Source organism: Capsella rubella, unplaced genomic scaffold (genome assembly GCF_000375325.1).
Source record: "Capsella rubella cultivar Monte Gargano unplaced genomic scaffold, Caprub1_0 scaffold_5, whole genome shotgun sequence".
NCBI lineage: Eukaryota > Viridiplantae > Streptophyta > Magnoliopsida > Brassicales > Brassicaceae > Capsella > Capsella rubella.
In genome coordinates, this window is record NW_006238919.1 from 7,468,862 (window position 1) to 7,486,842 (window position 17,981).

General features: G+C 35.1%; 5 protein-coding genes and 4 non-coding genes across 10 annotated transcripts; 8 read left to right on the forward strand and 1 right to left on the reverse strand.

Annotated features, from left to right (window-relative positions):
- The first annotated feature begins 3,438 nt into the window (after positions 1-3,438).
- On the forward strand, positions 3,439-3,523 carry LOC111830814. Its single transcript, XR_002834143.1, has one exon. It is a non-coding gene; the product is annotated as a small nucleolar RNA SNORD25 (small nucleolar RNA).
- Positions 3,524-3,555: 32 nt separating this feature from the next.
- LOC111830784 lies at positions 3,556-3,718 on the forward strand. Its single transcript, XR_002834125.1, has one exon. It is a non-coding gene; the product is annotated as a small nucleolar RNA snoR136 (small nucleolar RNA).
- Positions 3,719-3,774: 56 nt separating this feature from the next.
- Positions 3,775-3,848, forward strand: LOC111830777. Its single transcript, XR_002834119.1, has one exon. It is a non-coding gene; the product is annotated as a small nucleolar RNA snoR64a (small nucleolar RNA).
- A 179-nt stretch (positions 3,849-4,027) lies between these two features.
- LOC111830768 lies at positions 4,028-4,121 on the forward strand. The gene has a single exon (XR_002834111.1). It is a non-coding gene; the product is annotated as a small nucleolar RNA R38 (small nucleolar RNA).
- A 692-nt stretch (positions 4,122-4,813) lies between these two features.
- LOC17887259 (11-beta-hydroxysteroid dehydrogenase-like 2) lies at positions 4,814-6,557 on the forward strand. Its single transcript, XM_006291474.2, has 6 exons — positions 4,814-5,071; positions 5,231-5,423; positions 5,546-5,631; positions 5,745-5,876; positions 6,021-6,149; positions 6,230-6,557. The coding sequence occupies exons 1-6, from the start codon at positions 4,889-4,891 to the stop codon at positions 6,434-6,436; spliced, it is 930 nt and encodes a 309-aa protein (XP_006291536.1). The 5' UTR covers positions 4,814-4,888; the 3' UTR covers positions 6,437-6,557.
- A 938-nt stretch (positions 6,558-7,495) lies between these two features.
- LOC17885312 (exosome complex component RRP45B) lies at positions 7,496-10,557 on the forward strand. Of its 2 annotated transcripts, none has more exons than XM_006291023.2 (10): positions 7,496-7,589; positions 8,168-8,307; positions 8,561-8,770; positions 8,865-8,960; positions 9,065-9,179; positions 9,284-9,364; positions 9,444-9,632; positions 9,721-9,971; positions 10,080-10,138; positions 10,225-10,557. In XM_006291023.2, the coding sequence occupies exons 2-10, from the start codon at positions 8,171-8,173 to the stop codon at positions 10,425-10,427; spliced, it is 1,341 nt and encodes a 446-aa protein (XP_006291085.1). In that variant the 5' UTR covers positions 7,496-7,589; positions 8,168-8,170; the 3' UTR covers positions 10,428-10,557. The 2 variants fall into 2 exon arrangements, with proteins under 2 accessions (XP_006291085.1, XP_023637901.1); XM_023782133.1 differs by having other exon boundaries at positions 7,509-7,589; positions 8,165-8,307.
- A 714-nt stretch (positions 10,558-11,271) lies between these two features.
- Positions 11,272-12,738, reverse strand: LOC17886712 (40S ribosomal protein S20-2). The gene is made up of 4 exons (XM_023782134.1): positions 12,656-12,738; positions 12,382-12,516; positions 11,870-11,983; positions 11,272-11,625 (listed from the first exon to the last, which is right to left on the reverse strand). Exons 2-4 carry the CDS (start codon positions 12,491-12,493, stop codon positions 11,483-11,485), a joined length of 369 nt encoding a protein of 122 aa, XP_023637902.1. The 5' UTR covers positions 12,494-12,516; positions 12,656-12,738; the 3' UTR covers positions 11,272-11,482.
- A 1,627-nt stretch (positions 12,739-14,365) lies between these two features.
- LOC17887110 (pectinesterase inhibitor 11) lies at positions 14,366-15,082 on the forward strand. The gene has a single exon (XM_006291806.2). The coding sequence runs from the start codon at positions 14,415-14,417 to the stop codon at positions 15,021-15,023; it is 609 nt and encodes a 202-aa protein (XP_006291868.1). The 5' UTR covers positions 14,366-14,414; the 3' UTR covers positions 15,024-15,082.
- Positions 15,083-17,004: 1,922 nt separating this feature from the next.
- Positions 17,005-17,802, forward strand: LOC17887246 (pectinesterase inhibitor 11). Its single transcript, XM_006291812.2, has one exon. It carries the CDS (start codon positions 17,039-17,041, stop codon positions 17,636-17,638), a length of 600 nt encoding a protein of 199 aa, XP_006291874.1. The 5' UTR covers positions 17,005-17,038; the 3' UTR covers positions 17,639-17,802.
- The last annotated feature ends 179 nt before the right edge of the window (positions 17,803-17,981 follow it).

A 17,981-nucleotide genomic window follows, 5' to 3' on the forward strand; every position in this document is an offset into this window, starting at 1 on the left:
CTTGAGAACGAGGTATAACAATTATGTATAGGAGAGATTGGATCATATGGTACTTTCCGGGAATGAACAAAGGAGAAGTATTCGAGTGTATCCATAAATAAATAAGTTATATATATCAAAACACATGTGTATTCTACGTATAGGGCATCGCACATGCCTCACACGTTGCTACAATGTGCAAGGGTTGAGAGGATGAATCTCACTTTACAACCTTCGAATTTTTGGATAATGCTAAATCAGAATATCATAATAAGCAAAATAAAATGAAACATATCGACATGTTTGTTCTTTTATGGGTCAAAACGAACAAACAGGGCCGGTACTAGCCGATAGGTGGCTTAAAGCATATTAGAAAAATGTGACCTTCTTATATAAATGTATTGATGATAAAAGATTAATATTAAAACATCTGAAAAATACTAAAAAATATTACATATAATTGATGCAGAAAGTCATTAAAATTTTAAAGATCTAATTTTATTTTTGCTAACAAAAATAAAACTTCCTAATTTTCTATATGAAATTAAAGAAATTTTTGGAAAAGAAAATAAAAATATTTAAGGGATGAAGAGATATAGAAAGATATTAACCAAAAAAAAGAAAAATATAAAAAATGCCTAGGATAGGACTCGATCAATGGCGCTAGCAAGATTAAAAACCTCATCCAAACCACTGAACCAACAACTAATTCTAGAATATGTAGCCTTAAAATTTATATATATATTATGTGGCCTAAAGCCCCTGCTTTAGTTGCCTTATGGAAGGGCCGGCCCTGCGAACAAAACTCTCCATTCTTTGAGGTAGCGATCTCCCAATCGCCACATAATACATTTTTACTACCTTAACCAAGACTGTTAAAAGACATCTCCAAATAGGTGGGATTCTAACAAAGAAAGTAAGAAAATGGTAAGGACTGATGATTTAAGGGATGTGACGATTATTATTGTTTTATCATTACTTAAAAGACTTGGGTGATAATAACTGTAAGACCCCATGCCGTGTATAAGCAAGTTTTGTTATAAAATAAACAAAAAACCAAGAAGACTTTTTATACTTTAGAAAGAAAGAAGAAAAAAACAGATGACGTATAAAACTAGTTGTTTGGTGAATCTTCTCATTCTAAAATTCTAACTTGGCTTGAATCCAAACGGTGACATATAGAGACAAATTATCAGTACAATCCGTAAGGCTACATAGGATGGGAACGAAGTAAAATATAGTTACTTTTAAAAGACTATATTTTCAAATCGGTTACTCAATTATATAATTATATCGCAATGCACATGAGAGAGAGGCTCGCATCATCCTCTAGTCAAATATTAAAATGTAAAATGCAAAAACGAAACGAGAATATTACGTTCAATATACAAAAAAGACACAACTAGTTAAAAGAGTAGCTTACGTACAGTGGTAACCAAATTAAACGTCATTTTAAAGTAGAAAGAGTTTTGAAACACCTCATTGTCCTCACAAAGCGTCATCAATAGTTAATGATTTAATTTAGATTGGTTAATATAGAATAACGACTCGTACGTTATTCATGTGGTCACGATCCTAGTCTGGCAAATCGTCATCTATACGAATACGAGTTCTGGCTAGTTAACACGCTAACCACACGGCCGTGCCATGCCATTTTATACTCGCACCGGTAACTTGCCATTCTAGAACCGGGCCTCAACGATCCTGACATAGCTAACTTAGTAATTTTTTGTTTTTTTCTCTTAATCGAATTTCATATGGCTTACCAAAATTCTGGTCCGATGCGGCGACACTGCCAAGTTTAAGATGCCTCAGCTCTTACCTCTTGAAATATGTGATACACTCATCATCTCCATTTATTTTGCTTTATAAAAGTCAAACTAATGCATCTTCTATCAAACATACTATAGTATTATCCAATTTTTAAGTGTTGAACATATATAATTTTCACGAAAGGACGTAAGAAATTTATTAGTTTAGGGAAACAAAACTTGTAGAATGTGACCCCCGTTTACGTTACATAACACCACATTTAGTTAATATTTTCTACCACATTTAGTAATATTTTGGTAGACTTTGAATATTTTCAGATACAAATAATATGCTCCATATATAATTATGTTTCTTTGTAGTTATCTCGATCAAAATATTCTGTTCTCGTAACGGAGGATATACTTCCACTGATGAGTAATTACTACTAGACTTGATTCGAACTCTGCAGTAAAGTCTTTGCAATGTGATGGTACGTTCTTCAAACCATCACGTTTCCATGTACATCGTGACTAGATAATGACTCTATTCGAAATCTACTTTGATATCATTCAACAGATATTTACACGGAAACTCCATATGTACTGTAGTTTGAAAATTTCATCACGATAGAACACTTTTTAAAATCATATATTCCCAGTTTAAGTAAATTGACAGCAAGATAATGACATTGACATTGACATGTTCACATGGTAATCTTCTTGAATTTACACAAGTAAATGAACCAAAGAAATAAACAACAAAGTGTCGATTTGGTTAAAACAAAAGTAAATGATTTGCAATTTTAACATTAGTGGTACTCTAATAAGTAAAATTGTTTCTTTCATTGTTGATGACAATGGATTTGGCTCTCATACACAATTGTTAGCTTAGCTAGATGATTCAGTAACATGTCAATGTATCAAATTGTATTTCACCATGTAAAAATAACAATCACATAATCGAATCGTTTCGGATAACATAAACGTAGTCGGATAAATTAACATGTATTTCTTCCACAACACACCTAAAATCCTTATTTTGGGTTTAAGTCCTAATCACACACCACAAAAATAAAAACTCATTTTCAAATCACCTTCCTAAAATTTGGCTATCTAAACGCACCTAAAAAAAAACACTAATTCAATACAATATTGGGCTTCAAATGAAAGACAAACACTTTAAATACAGGCCTATTACAAATTACAACAAAAGAGGATCTTACACAACTTAAGCCCAAGGCTATTTTCGTCATTTACAACAACCCCCCTTAAAAGCCCTAATCTCCAATACCGACTAAACCCTTCCCTATATAAACAATTCTCACACACCAAACTCAAATCATCTCACACTTCTTCAGCCGTAACATTCTTTAGGGTTTCATAGCTATAGTCTTCGAAATGTTTTGTTCTTGATACTGTTCTGTAGTATGCTTGCTTAGTCCTTAGATCTGGAATTAGTTTTTAGGTTATTAGAAGAAGAATATGGCTTCATCAGATAGTCGATGTGGATTTGTCCGTTCCCATATGATTCGTTCCCTTGAAGCAATATTAATCGTGTCGCTCTTGTTCTCCTTATAGCTCTCTCTAATCAATAAAGTAGTCATACTTGTTAATTCTAGTATGATACCGATTAGGAAGCGTTTACTTGAGCAGCTACATAATTTAGGTTTTTGATTCTTGATCTTTAAGTTTTGTGTTGGAAGAAAGAAAGAACAGTGATGAGTCAGTTTACAGACCTGTAATGATTGCGGTAATGATCGCATTATTATGAACATCTAAGGGACTGAGTTCTTCTTCTTCTCATTGATTTTGGTTTTTTACTTTGGTGGCTTTTACATGAATATAGATAAAGATCCATGCTTTGAATATGTTTTTGACATTTGAAGCTTGTTGTGAAAGTGTATTAGCCTACAGCAAATTTAGTTTCCCTCGCTATCCTGTTCTTCAATTTTTAATGATGTTTCTTAGGACGTCGGGGAACAATATTTTTTGGTTTTGAATTGTAAAGTTTGGTTTTTGTTTTGCAATGGGATTCAAAGGATGAACACTTTGCCAAGTTGTTGAATGCTCAGAGATTTCTGAGTATTGTGAATACTCTTGTATAGGAAGATCTGATGATTTCCTCTGCATTTTTTTCGAATTTAATTTGTTTATTGTTTTTTTTATTGGGAAGCCAGTGATGATTAGATTGAATGGTTGCTGAAACTTGAGTGTTGAAAAGCATCTAACTTGACTAGGACGGTCTGAGGCTAACCTAAAGTTTTGTAATTTAAGTTTGGTTTTGGTTCTTGTGTAGTGGTTGTGGATGATGAGAAACAAAAATCAAAATACAGTTATCCCTGGCTTAGGCCTTTAAAGCCGATGCTGAGTCTTTTGGAATCTGACACACCACAAAACTTTCCCAAATTTATCTTTCATTAGTTTCTGTTTGGTTTACAATTGACAGTTTACAACTTTAGTTTTTTAGGGTAAACAACATTAGTTTTGAACTTGAAGACAGGTTATGATACTGTTTAAAGATTTGAAGACAGGTTATGATGAATTTTATCAGGATTTTGTGAGTCCTTGTTACATGAATTTTAACAGAATTTTAACAGTGTTTTTCCTTCATTAACCATTCCAATAATGGTTTGAAGTTTGTACCATAAACCATAATGGACTGAATAACGAAATTACTGATGGAGCTTTCGAAGTGGAAAAGTGTGTTGGAGTCTTGAAGATAAACTATAGAGATATGGAAATGTTTTCGGACTTACGTTCTTGTTTGGATCATTAACTATCGATAAGGTTTTTACTATTTTAAAATGAGTTTCGTCGTCTTTGTTTTATTCAATGAATGAGATGTGTACGTTGTTCAATCAATGAGATTTGTGCACATGCATATTGTGACCACATATTTCAACCACTTGATGAGTTCCAACAACTTTTTGTCGACTAAGAAATACCCAATAAATCTTTGCATCTACTTAGACCATCCTCATTGGGGGTATCTTAAAAGGTTAAGATACCCCCACTTTTCCAAAGAAAATCCTTATATAACATATTTTCTTTGAAAAAGTGGAGGTATCTTAGCCTCCTAAGATACCCCCAATGAGGATGCCTTTAGATTCGACTCTGGAGTAGGACAGCAAAGTCCAAACGAGACATATAATAAAAACATGGACATGGTTCACACCATTCTCAATCTTCTTCTTCCTCCTCTAACCATCATCTTGCTCTTCATGTTTTTCCCATTTTATCTTCTGATTAAACTCGTTAGTTGTATTTACAAGCACCTTTGCTTTGAAAACGTTGCCGGAAAAGTAGTTCTAATCACCGGAGCTTCCTCCGGCATTGGAGAGGTTAGCTAGTTTTGTATACTGTTATGCTCTTTTTTTTTTCTTTTTTTTTTCATTGTTATTCTCTGATCTTTGCTTAGAGTTTGATCTCAGAAGTCATAATTTGGTAAAGCATCATATTGTTTTGATGTTCTTTTGTTTCGTTGGGTACCAAAAACTAAGAACGTTGCATACGAGTACGCAAAGAAAGGAGCATGTTTAGCTCTTGTTGCTCGAAGAAAAGATCGTCTAGAGATAGTAGCAGAAACATTACGTCAACTAGGATCTCGTGATGTGATCATCATACCTGGTGATGTTTCTAATCTTGATGACTGCAAGATGTTCATTGATGAGACGATTCATCATTTCGGAAAATGTAAGGTTTTGTATAAATAGGATAATTATCTATATGTTATGATTATGAAATTCGAAAATGTTTTTGTAATTTTTTTGGTCCATTTGGCTATTATGCTAACCAAAGTTATCATATCTAAACAGTAGACCACTTGATCAACAATGCTGGGGTACCTCAAGCGATTATTTTCGAAGATTTCACCCAAATTCAAGACGCTAATCATATAATGGTGAGTTTCATTTAAGATATCCGATCCATTTACAATGTTTCTATACATCCATCAATCAAGAAACAAACTCTGTTTTGACTTAGCTAATCTAACTTGCGTGTATGTATATTAAGGATATCAACTTTTGGGGCTCAACATACATCTCTTATTTCGCGATTCCTCATCTTAGAAAGAGCAAAGGAAAAATCGTTGTGATTTCATCTGCTACGGCAAATATACCTTTGCCCTTGGCAAGCATCTATTCAGTAAGTTTTTCTTAGATGGGATTATAAAAATCGTTATAAAAAGTCTTTTCCTTTACATATTTCACATATACATCAAATTTTGTTGGTAGCTAGCTCAAGAGTAATATTATGATATTGATATTACTTGGTTACTGATATATGTAGGCAAGCAAAGCAGCTTTACTAAAATTCTATGAAACATTAAGAGTTGAGATCAGTCCAGACATCAGAATAACAATTGCTATTCCCGGATTTGTATCTACAGATTTGACCACTCCTCATTTTATAAAAATGGTTAGTAATAGTAACATTTTGTACAAACTTATATATATATGTCATATACTAATTTATGTATGCTTTCTTGAAAAATGTAGTATGGTTCAGATTTCATCCTTTCGGAATCAGTGAGTAAATGCGCAAAAGCCATCTTCAGAGGTATTGGTAGAGGAGAGAGATACATAATAGAGCCATCTTGGATAAAATGGATCTTCTTGATGCAATATGTTTGTCCTGAAATCATTGACTACGTTCTCAAGTATATTTTTGTTCGCTATGGCAAACCTTACTTCAAGCGTGATTGATCATACCGATATACCCAAGTTCTCTTGTTTTCAACTATGGTTTGTGTTATTATCACTATATGGACATGAAACTTATACTTTGTCTTCTATTAATTAGTTATTGCATCTAAGTACTTTTACTTTTTCATTTTTTTTTTTTTTTATATGTGTTTTTAGAATCGAACATTTTGAATGTATAGAGATTCTGCTAAAATATAACTCAAAACAACAAATGTATTAATATGGCGTATAAGAATTTATACGCCAGCTATTTTCACTTGCTATTATTTTTTAATTTTTTTTTAATTTAATGTTAAATTATATTTAAAGAAAAAGTAACGTTTTTACAACTAGTGTAACAATGTATTAGTATGCCGTATCCTACGACTGTTGATGTGGTGTGAACTGAAATTTTATACGCCAGCCATGTATTAGTATGCCGTATAAAAACTTATACACTCGTCCTTATAATATACTTTCCCTTTTTCTTTGAACTGTACAAGTTTGAATATATTAATACCCATGAATACATATACAAGTAGATAGAGAGGCAGCCAAGACAACTTAAGTAGTGGGTATTGGTTTTGCAAAAGAGCAACAAAACATGGATATGATTCTTCCTCCTCTTACTATCATCTTCTCTTCTGTTTTATCCATTTTATCTTTTGAGCAAACTTGTGCTTGCACCTTCGCTATGGCCCTTTCTTTGTTATATATGTTCAATTTGTTTAGTTTATTTTATTCGTACCTCTTACGTGAGTTTTTTTTTTCATTACTAACCGATACCAAGTAATGAATGATTCGTAAAAAATATCACATATACGGATTAACTCATCTTTCGTAATCATGTGTGCTTTGATGATACTATACAAATTTACGGTTGAATTTTGTGATCGAGTTTAATAAATTAAAAATAATCTGTTATGTATAAAAATAATACTTACACGAACAAATTCATAAACTGATGTTAGAATATAAAATTATTGTTGGGAGAATAAAAAATTAAAAACATAGGAGAAGGTTGGTTTACTAACACCAACAGGCCCAAAAGGCCCAAGAACAAACCCTCCCTGGTCGGTCTGTGTTCATCTTTCATCCGCGCCGCGTTTTCAAAGTTTGCTCACGATCAAAGGCTTCTCCGATCTTCCTCGCCTGAAAAGGTTTCGTCTTTAATGTAAGTTCTCTCTCATTTTCCTTTCCATAGTAGATTCGGTAATATGAGGGATGAAGTAAAAGATTTCGATAAGTCTAAATTGCTCCCGTTCTACTGTACTCCAGAGAGGATTTAATCACCTAAATTAGTGACTTAACCCAGTAATGGACAGCCCAGTTGTTTAAAAAATCTAGGGTTTTAAATTTTTGGGTAAAAAACAAAATCTTCTTCTTCGTCTCTTCTATGAAGTTCTATGAAGCTTTAATTGTATTGTCTTCTTTCATGTGTTTGTTTTCATTCGTTTGTTAATTACTCTAGCTCACAACACTACTCTAGTTTACTAATTCAGATTGCCACTACATTAGAGTGTTGATTCGATTTTATGTGTTCAAAAAGCAAGTATGGAATCGTTGTTGAATTGTATGTTAACCTTGTTGATTCCGCTAAGATTCAGCTTGTTTGGGTAACGAAGGAGATGGTTGATGTTTCGAGTCTGGGTTTGTTTGGCTTTGTTCTGAGTTGGTGGGTTTGTTTCTTGAGAAATGGGATTGTTTGGTTGATGTTTGTTACTTGAGAAATGGGTTTATGATTCATAGCAGATAATGGAGGGGAGAGTGGCTAATATGTGGAGGCTGACTGTGAACGAGAGTAAATTTGTGGAAACTGCGTTACAATCTGAGCTCAGAGTCGATGGTCGTGGCCTTTATGATTACCGCAAGCTTACTATTAAGTTTGGCAAGTAAGTGCACACTCTGCTCATTGATACCGTTTCTACACTTTACTAGGCGTTGTTTGCTTTCTTTAGCTCTAAAGCTTTAATTTTTGCTGGCTTTTGAAATAACTTTGAATGTAGAGATACCTTTGTTTCAGTCTATAACCTCTGTTGGAACGAATACTAGCATACTTTTTCTTTACTTTCTTGCTCTTTTTTTATCTAGGTCTGTAATGTTTGAAAAGAAAGAAAGCTTATGTAATATTGTGTGGATTAACAGAGAATATGGTAGCTCAGAAGTTCAACTTGGTCAGACTCATGTAATGGGTTTTGTGACTGCTCAGTTGGTACAACCTTACAAAGATAGACCTAACGAAGGCTCCCTATCTATCTTCACTGAGTTCTCTCCAATGGCTGATCCGTCATTTGAGCCTGGTCGTCCTGGGGAATCTGCAGTGGAACTTGGTCGCATTATCGACCGAGGTCTAAGGTAGAGCTTGTTTGTGATGATAATCTGGAATTGATGTTGCAAAAAATATTTCTGGCTGTTCTGAATGGAGTAAGGATTAACTTGGTGGTTGCAGAGAAAGCCGTGCAGTAGATACAGAGTCACTCTGCGTTCTAGCTGGAAAAATGGTCTGGTCTGTTCGCATTGATCTTCACATTTTGGACAACGGAGGGTAGGTTTTACTGGCTTCAGTACTTGTCCTCTCATTATTTTTCATTAAAGGTTCTAGTTTTAAATTGACCTTTATGCATGTGTTTATTACTCACTCTTGTATAGGAACTTGGTTGATGCTGCCAATATTGCTGCTTTAGCAGCTCTCATGACGTTTAGGAGACCAGACTGCACGGTAGGAGGGGAGAATGGTCAAGAAGTGATCATACATCCACCAGAGGTTAGTCATATGTTTTCGGTTAAGAGAAACTTGTAAGAACTTGTAAAGTAGAAAAGGCAATTCTCAACTTCAACTGTTTGCTCTATCTTTGCTTTCTTCTGCAGGAAAGGGAACCACTTCCATTGATTATACATCATCTCCCAATAGCCTTCACGTTTGGATTTTTTAATAAGGGCAACATTGTGGTAAAGACAGTTGTATTGTCAGTGATACTGTATTTTACTTTTTTCTCTTAAACATAAAGTGTAATGTGTTCTTATGCAGGTGATGGACCCAACTTATGTTGAAGAAGCAGTAATGTGTGGGAGAATGACTGTGACAGTTAATGCAAATGGCGACATATGTGCAATCCAGAAACCGGGAGAAGAAGGCGTGAGCCAGACTGTAATCCTTCATTGTATGCGTCTTGCTTCTTCAAGAGCTGCTGCAACTACAAAGATAATTAGAGAAGAAGTAAGGTTTCTAAATCCAAATCATTTTTCTTTTGGATCCAAAAGATTCAAAAACTCACATTTTGTTGTGCTCTGTTTTCTTGGTGTAGGTTGAAGCATATAACCGTGAGAGAAGCTTACAGAAGGTGAAGCGACATCCCACTTTGGCCAAGTCTGAAGTTTCTGGACCTACTGTAGCTGTGAAGGAGGAGCATAGGAAGTCCTCAGATCAGGAAAAAGCTGCAGAGATATCTCGGGAACATGTCGAAAGATTAGATCTTTGTTCAGAGGAACCAAGAAGCAATAAGGAAGAAGAAGTTACTGCCTCTCCTACCAATTTTAAAGGCGGTCCCTCAAAGTGGTAAAATCTTCAATATTTAATTCTCTGGTTTGTGAAGGAACCTCAATAGCTCCTTGTGCTCCTTTCGTTTTTTTGCATCTCAAAGCGTTGTTGTGAAACAATTTCCAGGGACCCTTACTCAGAAGCTATGGATGTTGATTCACTGAAAGCTTCTCTTGCTTCAAGAGGTAAAGTTTTTTTTTTGCTTCTCTCTTTGAACTTTGGATCTCTTGGAGTAATGGGAAACTGATACTGTTCTGTTTTGCTTAACTAGGGGATTCCGTTACTAAGTCATCGAGCAAGAAGACAACAAATGGCTCTGAAAATGCAGAGAAGGATGCTGAGATGTCAGTCGAGGAAGTAACCGGAGACCTAGGGAAGAAGGATACAATTGAAGCTACAAAACAAAAGGATGGAGAGATGACACTCAAAGATGCTGTCAAACCTAAGAAGAAGCGGAAAAACAAAAACAATTAGAAAGTCCCTAGTTTTAAAGTAGAATCCAAATTTTGGGTGCAAAACCTTGCTGAGTTGCATCACTCAAAGATGCATTTGGTCTTTGGCAGACGCATACGCATTTTGTGTCGTCATTCACCAAGTTTTTTAACCGCAAATGTTTGATACCTTTAAGTAAGAACGAAGTAACTTCTTAAATAGAAAATCTTGAAACAAACAACTCTGCGCTGCGATACAAGTATAACTGTTCGAAGATAAGTATAACTGTTCGATGCAAAAACTGGTTCAAAAAGTGATCATATAGATGATGCTTGGATATTAATGAAGAAACAGGGCCTAATTTGGTTAGGTGAAGCTTGTAGTTCCTTGTTTTACACTTCACCAATCATAGATGTTAACCAAAAATGTATGAAAAAAGTGTGGACACTCTGTGATGTAGGGTGGCCAGCTGAATCCGGGAACCAAATGAAGGTAAAATAAAGATCTAATCCTTTTGCTACTTAAAATTCAGTTTAATCACTGTTATATTAATATCTGCATCAGTTGATTCTTTCTTATTAAGGTGATAAAGAATAGCTAAGGTGTTCAGTGCTGATTATATTGACACTCATTGAGGAGGAAACTCCTAAACCGAGTACAAAAGCACATAGTTCTTTCAATGGTATGCACCAGCTCCAGATCAATGATAAGCGGTTCAGGAAATTGGTTCATGGAGTTCATGGAAAGAGAGATCATTGGTAAGTGCGTATTGTGTGATCTTGGGTGTCTCAAAATCTATTAGCACAGTACATTTGTCAAAAATACTTCAGCTCAAAACACTCTTTAGTTCTATCTCCGTTTACCTCATTAAAGCAAACCTTTACTCTTTAGTGTAGCAAAATGATATTATGTATGAAATCAAAATCTGGAAATGGTTCATTAAGGTCTCTTAATAGATGAAAAACATATGATCGACAAAACCACCTCAGAACTATTAAAACCCAAGAAATAAGGTTGCACTAACCAGAAACAAAAATGTAGGACCAGAAACGATAAAATACATTCTTTCTCGAAGCGGTTTTGGAACAACTGTTTGTCTAAGAGTCGGCAATAGTGACCTCGACCTCAACACCAGGTTCAATGGTGATAGAAGTGATTTGCTTAACCACGTCTGGGGAGCTGAAGAGGTCGATCACCCTCTTGTGAACCCTTAGTTCAAATCTGTCCCATGTATTGGTACCTGATACAAAAACCACCATGAAACAATGTCAAGATTTTCAGAAAGTGACTAAATGACACAAATTAGATAACAGAAAATAGCTCTATAGCATTTTCCTTAGGACTAAAGCCAGATATCAAGCCAACAACATATTAAAACCTGACTAAGACACTTGATTTTCTTCAGGGAAGAGACATTAGGTGCCAATTCTTGAGTTTAGCAACATTGTAGAATGTAGATGTAGAGAAGAAGATGTGAAAGTTACCTTCACCACAAGGTGCCTTTCGGGTGGTGATCTTAAGGACCTTAGTGGGCATTCTCACTGGTCCCTTAACTCTAAGTCTCTTGTCCTTAGCTCCACGGACCAAGTCAGTGCACACTAATCAACCAAACGCATCAAAGAGAATATTCAGTATTCCACACTAATCACGCATCAAATAGAGTATTCGGTATTAGACACTAATCAAACAATATACATTCAGCATTAGATCCTCTTAAACTCTTTGAAACTCAAGCACAAAGCAAGTCAGTGCATACCAATCAAACATTAAGCAAGCATGAGAAGCCAATCAAATACAGTTAACCAACCCAAAAAAAAAATTCCAAATCTTGCTACATTTGGGATCGATTTTTGCACATTTCTAAACACTGAATTGAGCTTCAACCAAAAAAGAATCTATATACCAAACCTCAAACTAGATACAGTTCATTAAATACAAACACTGAATCAAAAGATGCATAAAGAAGCTAAAAAAAAAAAAAAAAAAAAGATCAAACCTTTCTCCAAGTTCTTCACATTCTTGGAAGAGAGAGTGATCCTGATCTTATGAATCTGCTCAAGGTGTTCCTCCAAACCAGCTTTTGTGGGCTTCATCGCTTGATACGCCATGTTTTTGTCACCTCTTTATTACTCTGCAAACAAACTCACAGATATAAGAACTACAGATTTAATCAACACACCAAACCTCCCATGTAACAACATCCTATGATCTGAAGAACCCAAAAAATTAGGGATTCAGAGAAAGTAAGATGGAAAGGACTATGAAATTACCGTTTCCGCCGGAGATGGTTTTGGCCGTTCTGCAACTGTGGAGGAGAGGAGATGAAGAAGAAGAAGAAGCCTTTATTCTCTAGGGTTTTATTTAAAGTTTTCATTTTTCTTCTGGTTTTCTCCATTTTCTTTAAAACACTGTCGTTTTGTTTTCGGACCACAATTGTTTTTGTTTGGTTTGTTGAAAATCTAGGCCTGTCAAACAAAACATTCTAGCCCTGTTCTCTTAGGCCCAAAAATGTTTTGGTTAACTTTATAGTTTGTATTTGTACTATAAATTATTTTCTTGATACAAAAGTGAATGAGAGAGTAGAACCAATCTCGATAATCATATCAAAATCGAGAGGAGGACTATGTGAGGAAGATATATGCCACGATCTTGAGACAACGACTTGAGAAAACAATATACTTAAAAGCTTCATTAATTGCTTTTAAATCCAAACAACCTTTCACATCCAAACTTAAAGCCTAGAAGTTATTGGCATGCCCGGTATGGAGTTATGTGATGCCTAAAGCATACCACAAAATTTAAAAAAAAAAAAAAAAAAAAAAAAGTTGTCTCTTTTTTTATAGCTAATTTTCTCTCAAAAGTTAGGTTTTATTATCATTAAAAGTTTTACATTAATAGTATCAATGTATCGATCATACTTCCTTATATTAAACATATTGACATGCATGTGACAAATAATAATGCGATAAACTTCTTGGTCAAAAAATAATAATGCGATTAATACTCACACCACGTGAACAGTTTCGGTTATGTCAAATATAGGAATACAATATTATTTTGTTGTCGACAGAATCGAGTTTTGAACACATCAATTACATATATAGCCGTGTATGGATGGTATGGACCGCGTATGGGTAAGTTAGTAACCCCAAGAGACATTGATGGATCGCATTTACGCATCATGTGCATATACCTATCGTGGCCTATCTCCACGTTTTGACGTGCTTTAACTTCTGAAAACATTTCTAATTGTAGTTAAAATGAAGTTTAATAACAGTTCGAAGTCATTATGAATATGTTAATATGTTAACATAGTTTTCTTAGTGAGATACGTACATATATCAGTCGCCTAATTTGGAGGGTGTCGTTGTTTGGTCGTGGACCAAACGAATAGGGGTGTTTAGAATTGGAACGATACTAGGTTCAAATCCACATTCTATTTCTTAATGCATACACTGATACACATACTAGTCGCCCAAACCAGTCTCTCTCTTTTTTCTGTTAGTTAGTTACCCGGATTAATATAATATACTTTGTTTGGTAAATGCAAATATATACTTTGCGTGATATATTACAATTATGTATCCTTACATTCATATCTCTTTTAACTAGAAAGTTTCATATTGGAAATGGAGATTATGAATCTAAAGTTATATATAAGTAATTCACTCCACTTTGATTAATGATTCCTTTTTGTCGGAATGTCACAATTCTTAAAAAAAAAAGATGGTTAGATATGTTGTCGAATGATTATCTAATAATTCAATCCAATAAAATTATGTTCAACCACAAAAGTCCATTCTGATGAAAAACAAATAAATATAATTAGAATGGTACGTTCTTAATAGTTAATAGCATACAATTTCTGGTTACTTCCAACTAATTAATCGACCAAAGAGTTAAGGTTAAAGCATATATATATATATATATAAACCCTAAGAAAAACCAAACGTAAACCAAAGAGAATTAAACACTTTACATATATCCACAAATATTGTCTAAATCAAAACTAAACACTTCAAAAAGAATATGGCAAACCAAATATTCTACACTCTCTTCCTATTCCTCTTATCCACGACGATGCTCACGGCGTCATCTGCGACCACCGTAGCCGCAGGTACTTCAAATAGCTCAGTAAACTTCATACAAGCCTCTTGCAACGCCACCACATACCCAACCGAATGCGTCAACTCTCTGATAAGTTACGCCGACACCATCCAAACAAGCCCTCAACGTCTAGCAGAGACCGCACTCAACATAACCGCGACTGAGGCACAGTCCACGAAGGTCTTCGTCTGGCAAGTGGGGAGTTTAAACGCTCTCAAGAAACGTGAGATCCAAGCCATTAAGGACTGCATCGTGTCGATCCATGATGCCGTTGATGATTTGACCAAGTCGATCAATGAAGTGAAGTTGTGTGCTAGTGCTAAAGGTCGTGACCAGTTTTTTTCCCACATGAGCAATGCTCAGACGTGGACAAGTGCTGCTTTGACTAATGCAAACACTTGCTCCGATGGGTTTGCGGGTCAGTTCATGGATGGGGAGATCAAGAACTCGGTTCAGACACGGATAGTGAATTTGGGAAGAATAACTTGTAACGCCTTAGCCTTGGTCAATGCTTTTGCTAAAACATACTAACTAAGGAAATACATTTTTTCTTTGTTCTTAAATATTACGTATGTATGTAATTTGAGCTACGTACGAATGTGTGTAGGCTTTGAGGAAATAAGTTTTATTTTTTTTGTTCTGGATAAATTTTTATTTAAGTTAAGGTTTATATAACTTTGTTAACTTAATATGCGTTTGATATTTTAAGCTGTGATTTCAATGCGGTCGATCGGACCGACGTACACTAAAGTTTGAGTGTTAATATTAATACAAATCACGATGAGTGTTATTAACGCCGACATCGTTAAAGTTTGGATGGTGTTGACTTTTTGAGTGTAGATCTCACTCTAGAATCTGTCAATTACGATTACAACTCTTCTAAAATATAGAAAGGTACACATCAAGCTAACCATAATCTTATCACAGTATTCCTCTCTTAGACCATCGTTACCGTATAATCCGCCATGCATGCCACTTATTTTCTCTGTCGCCCCAATGATAACACCACCGCCGTCGCTTTCTGAGTAGCTTTGTGCTCATTAAAAATTGAAAATATGTATATATATAACAATTTTTTTAATGTAAATTTTCGACAATGATCATTGTCAAAATTTTGCATGTTATTTATAGTGAATGTCGCCATGTCGGCCGTATGGTAAATTTGCGATGCGACCCCAACAATTTATAGATGACAATTGACGCATCACATGCATATAACTATTGTTGCCTTCTCCTCATTATGACGTGCCTTTGGTCCCAAAAAGCAAAGCAAGGAAATTTAAGAATCGTTTTAAGTAAAGCGAGACACTTACAAAAATGAAATGTTAAAATCTGAAAAACCCATTTAATAAAGCATTATGCTAATAGCATTTAAGAACTTTTTCTTCAAATTCAAAACGGAATGTGAAACTCTAAAAAATTTGACGATTGAAAAAGAGTATTGTGAGACAAGTGTGAACACTTAAATTTGACGATCGAAAGAGGAGTGAAACAAGTGTGAGTTGACCAAAAAAAAACGGTAGGTGTGAATCTCTTTAAATTTAAATATTGAAAAAAAGAGCACTGAGATATCAGATAAGTGCATGTGAAAACCAAGTCCCCGCTTCCAAAGTTGATTTACTTGTTCACTTGTAGACTTATTTTGTTTAATATTGTGTGTGTGTATATTTTTGTGTTTAACAATTTGTAAAGAAGTTCATATCTTTGGCCGACAGTATTGAGAGCCCACCCCAAGACAAAAAGTATAGTAATGAGTATATACATTAGTCGCCAAATGAACATTATTCGTTATATATGTTAATACTGCCTCAAATTTTTTAGTGTGTATAACATATTTAAATGGAGAGTGGATTTGAACCTGAAATATTCCAATTGCAACAATAGGTACAATTCTAATTAGTCTGGTCCACGTCCAAAGAAGATGCTTTGTAACCAAAATTAGGCGACTAAATTAATCTCCTTTTGTTTTTTTTTTTCTTTCGTGCCGTACGAATATAAAATACTTTGATATATTGAAGTAAAAGGTAAAATATATATATGTACTCTGCGTGATAGAACTAATATGCATGTCTCCTTACATGGGATCCCATACTTATGCATGATATAAAATCTAATTTATTATTTTGTGGCCGATGGTGAATTGGTGAATGATACTATAACAACAATACAAAAGACATAAAACTATGTTCACACTACACAAGTCCATTCTGATGAAATTTTACGAAAAAGGCCTATTCTTTTCTTTCATTCGCATGTTACTTTTTTGGTACATAGAAAATATATAAATATAATATAATTGCCATAGTACATTATTACATTCTTAATATCAGACAATTCTGGTTACTTCCAACTAATAATCGACCCCAGTTGGAAAAAAATAACTTACCCAAAGAGTCAAAGTCAAGCATTATTATTATAAACCCTAAAAAAAAACTAAACGTACATCGAGGAGTACATACTAATTATACTTCTCTATATAAACTCGAAACAAACTCTCTCTACCTCTCCACAATCAATTATTCTAAACCAAAAACAATTCTAAAGCAATGGCAAAACAAATATTCTACGCTCTCTTTCTAGTTCTCTTATCCTTCACGACAACGTCCTCAGCCGCGGTCACGGTAGGAGCTTCGAAACGCGCAGTGAACTTCGTACAAGCCTCTTGCAAAGCCACCACATACCCAACCGTATGCGTCAACTCTCTCACAAGCTACGCAAACTCCATCCAAACAAGCCCTCGACGTCTAGCCGAGACCGCACTAACCGTGACCGTGAGCCAGGCCCAGTCCACGAAGCTCTTCGTCTCCCGCTTGGCACGTTTCAAGGGTCTCAAGAAACGAGAGGTACAAGCCATTAGGGACTGTGTTGAGGAGATCAATGACACCGTTGACCGTTTGACCAAGTCGGTCCACGAGATGAAGATGTGTGGTAGTGCTAAAGGTCGTGACCAGTTCTGGTTCCACATGAGCAATGCTCAGACTTGGACCAGTGCTGCTTTGACTAATGCAAACACTTGCTCCGATGGGTTCGCGGGTCGGGTCATGGATGGCCGGATCAAGAACTCGGTCCGGTCACGGATCGTGAACTTGGGTAGAGGAACCAGCAACGCCTTAGCCTTAATCAATGCCTTTGCTAAAAAATACTAAATAAATACTACATTTTTCTTTGTTCTTAATTATGTAAGTTAATACGAATGTGCATGTGGAATCTTGCTTGATTCTTGAATTGTTTCTTGCAATTGCGAATCTCAAGTTTTTCTGGATAAAATTTTGATTTTAAGGAATATATATACAACTTTTGTTTAAGTTAATATGCGTTTAACGTTTTACCAGCGATTTAAAATTGCGTTTTAGACGAGTTTTTTAGCGGTTGGACGCACAATTAACGAATCTTAAAATACAATTCACGTTAAGACGTCATTGACGCCGACACATTCGTTGGAGTTTGGGACGGTGCTGACTTTTTTAAGTGTAGATCTTACTGTATGTG

What these genes read in the sequence shown, in the direction of transcription:
- LOC17887259 (XM_006291474.2), top strand. Translation starts at nt 4,889, where the DNA reads ATGGACATGGTTCACACCATTCTCAATCTTCTTCTTCCTCCTCTAACC. An exon ending in AAGACGCTAATCATATAATG is followed by an intron (nt 5,632 to 5,744) that starts GTGAGTTTCATT and finishes ATGTATATTAAG; the next exon opens with GATATCAACTTTTGGGGCTC. An exon ending in CTCCTCATTTTATAAAAATG is followed by an intron (nt 6,150 to 6,229) that starts GTTAGTAATAGT and finishes TGAAAAATGTAG; the next exon opens with TATGGTTCAGATTTCATCCT.
- LOC17886712 (XM_023782134.1), bottom strand. Translation starts at nt 12,493, where the DNA reads ATGGCGTATCAAGCGATGAAGCCCACAAAAGCTGGTTTGGAGGAACAC. An exon ending in TGTGAAGAACTTGGAGAAAG is followed by an intron (nt 11,984 to 12,381) that starts GTTTGATCTTTT and finishes TTGGTTGATTAG; the next exon opens with TGTGCACTGACTTGGTCCGT. An exon ending in AAAGGCACCTTGTGGTGAAG is followed by an intron (nt 11,626 to 11,869) that starts GTAACTTTCACA and finishes TTTTTGTATCAG; the next exon opens with GTACCAATACATGGGACAGA.
- LOC17887246 (XM_006291812.2), top strand. Translation starts at nt 17,039, where the DNA reads ATGGCAAAACAAATATTCTACGCTCTCTTTCTAGTTCTCTTATCCTTC.
- LOC17887110 (XM_006291806.2), top strand. Translation starts at nt 14,415, where the DNA reads ATGGCAAACCAAATATTCTACACTCTCTTCCTATTCCTCTTATCCACG.
- LOC17885312 (XM_006291023.2), top strand. Translation starts at nt 8,171, where the DNA reads ATGGAGGGGAGAGTGGCTAATATGTGGAGGCTGACTGTGAACGAGAGT. An exon ending in CACATTTTGGACAACGGAGG is followed by an intron (nt 8,961 to 9,064) that starts GTAGGTTTTACT and finishes ACTCTTGTATAG; the next exon opens with GAACTTGGTTGATGCTGCCA. An exon ending in AAAGGCGGTCCCTCAAAGTG is followed by an intron (nt 9,972 to 10,079) that starts GTAAAATCTTCA and finishes AACAATTTCCAG; the next exon opens with GGACCCTTACTCAGAAGCTA.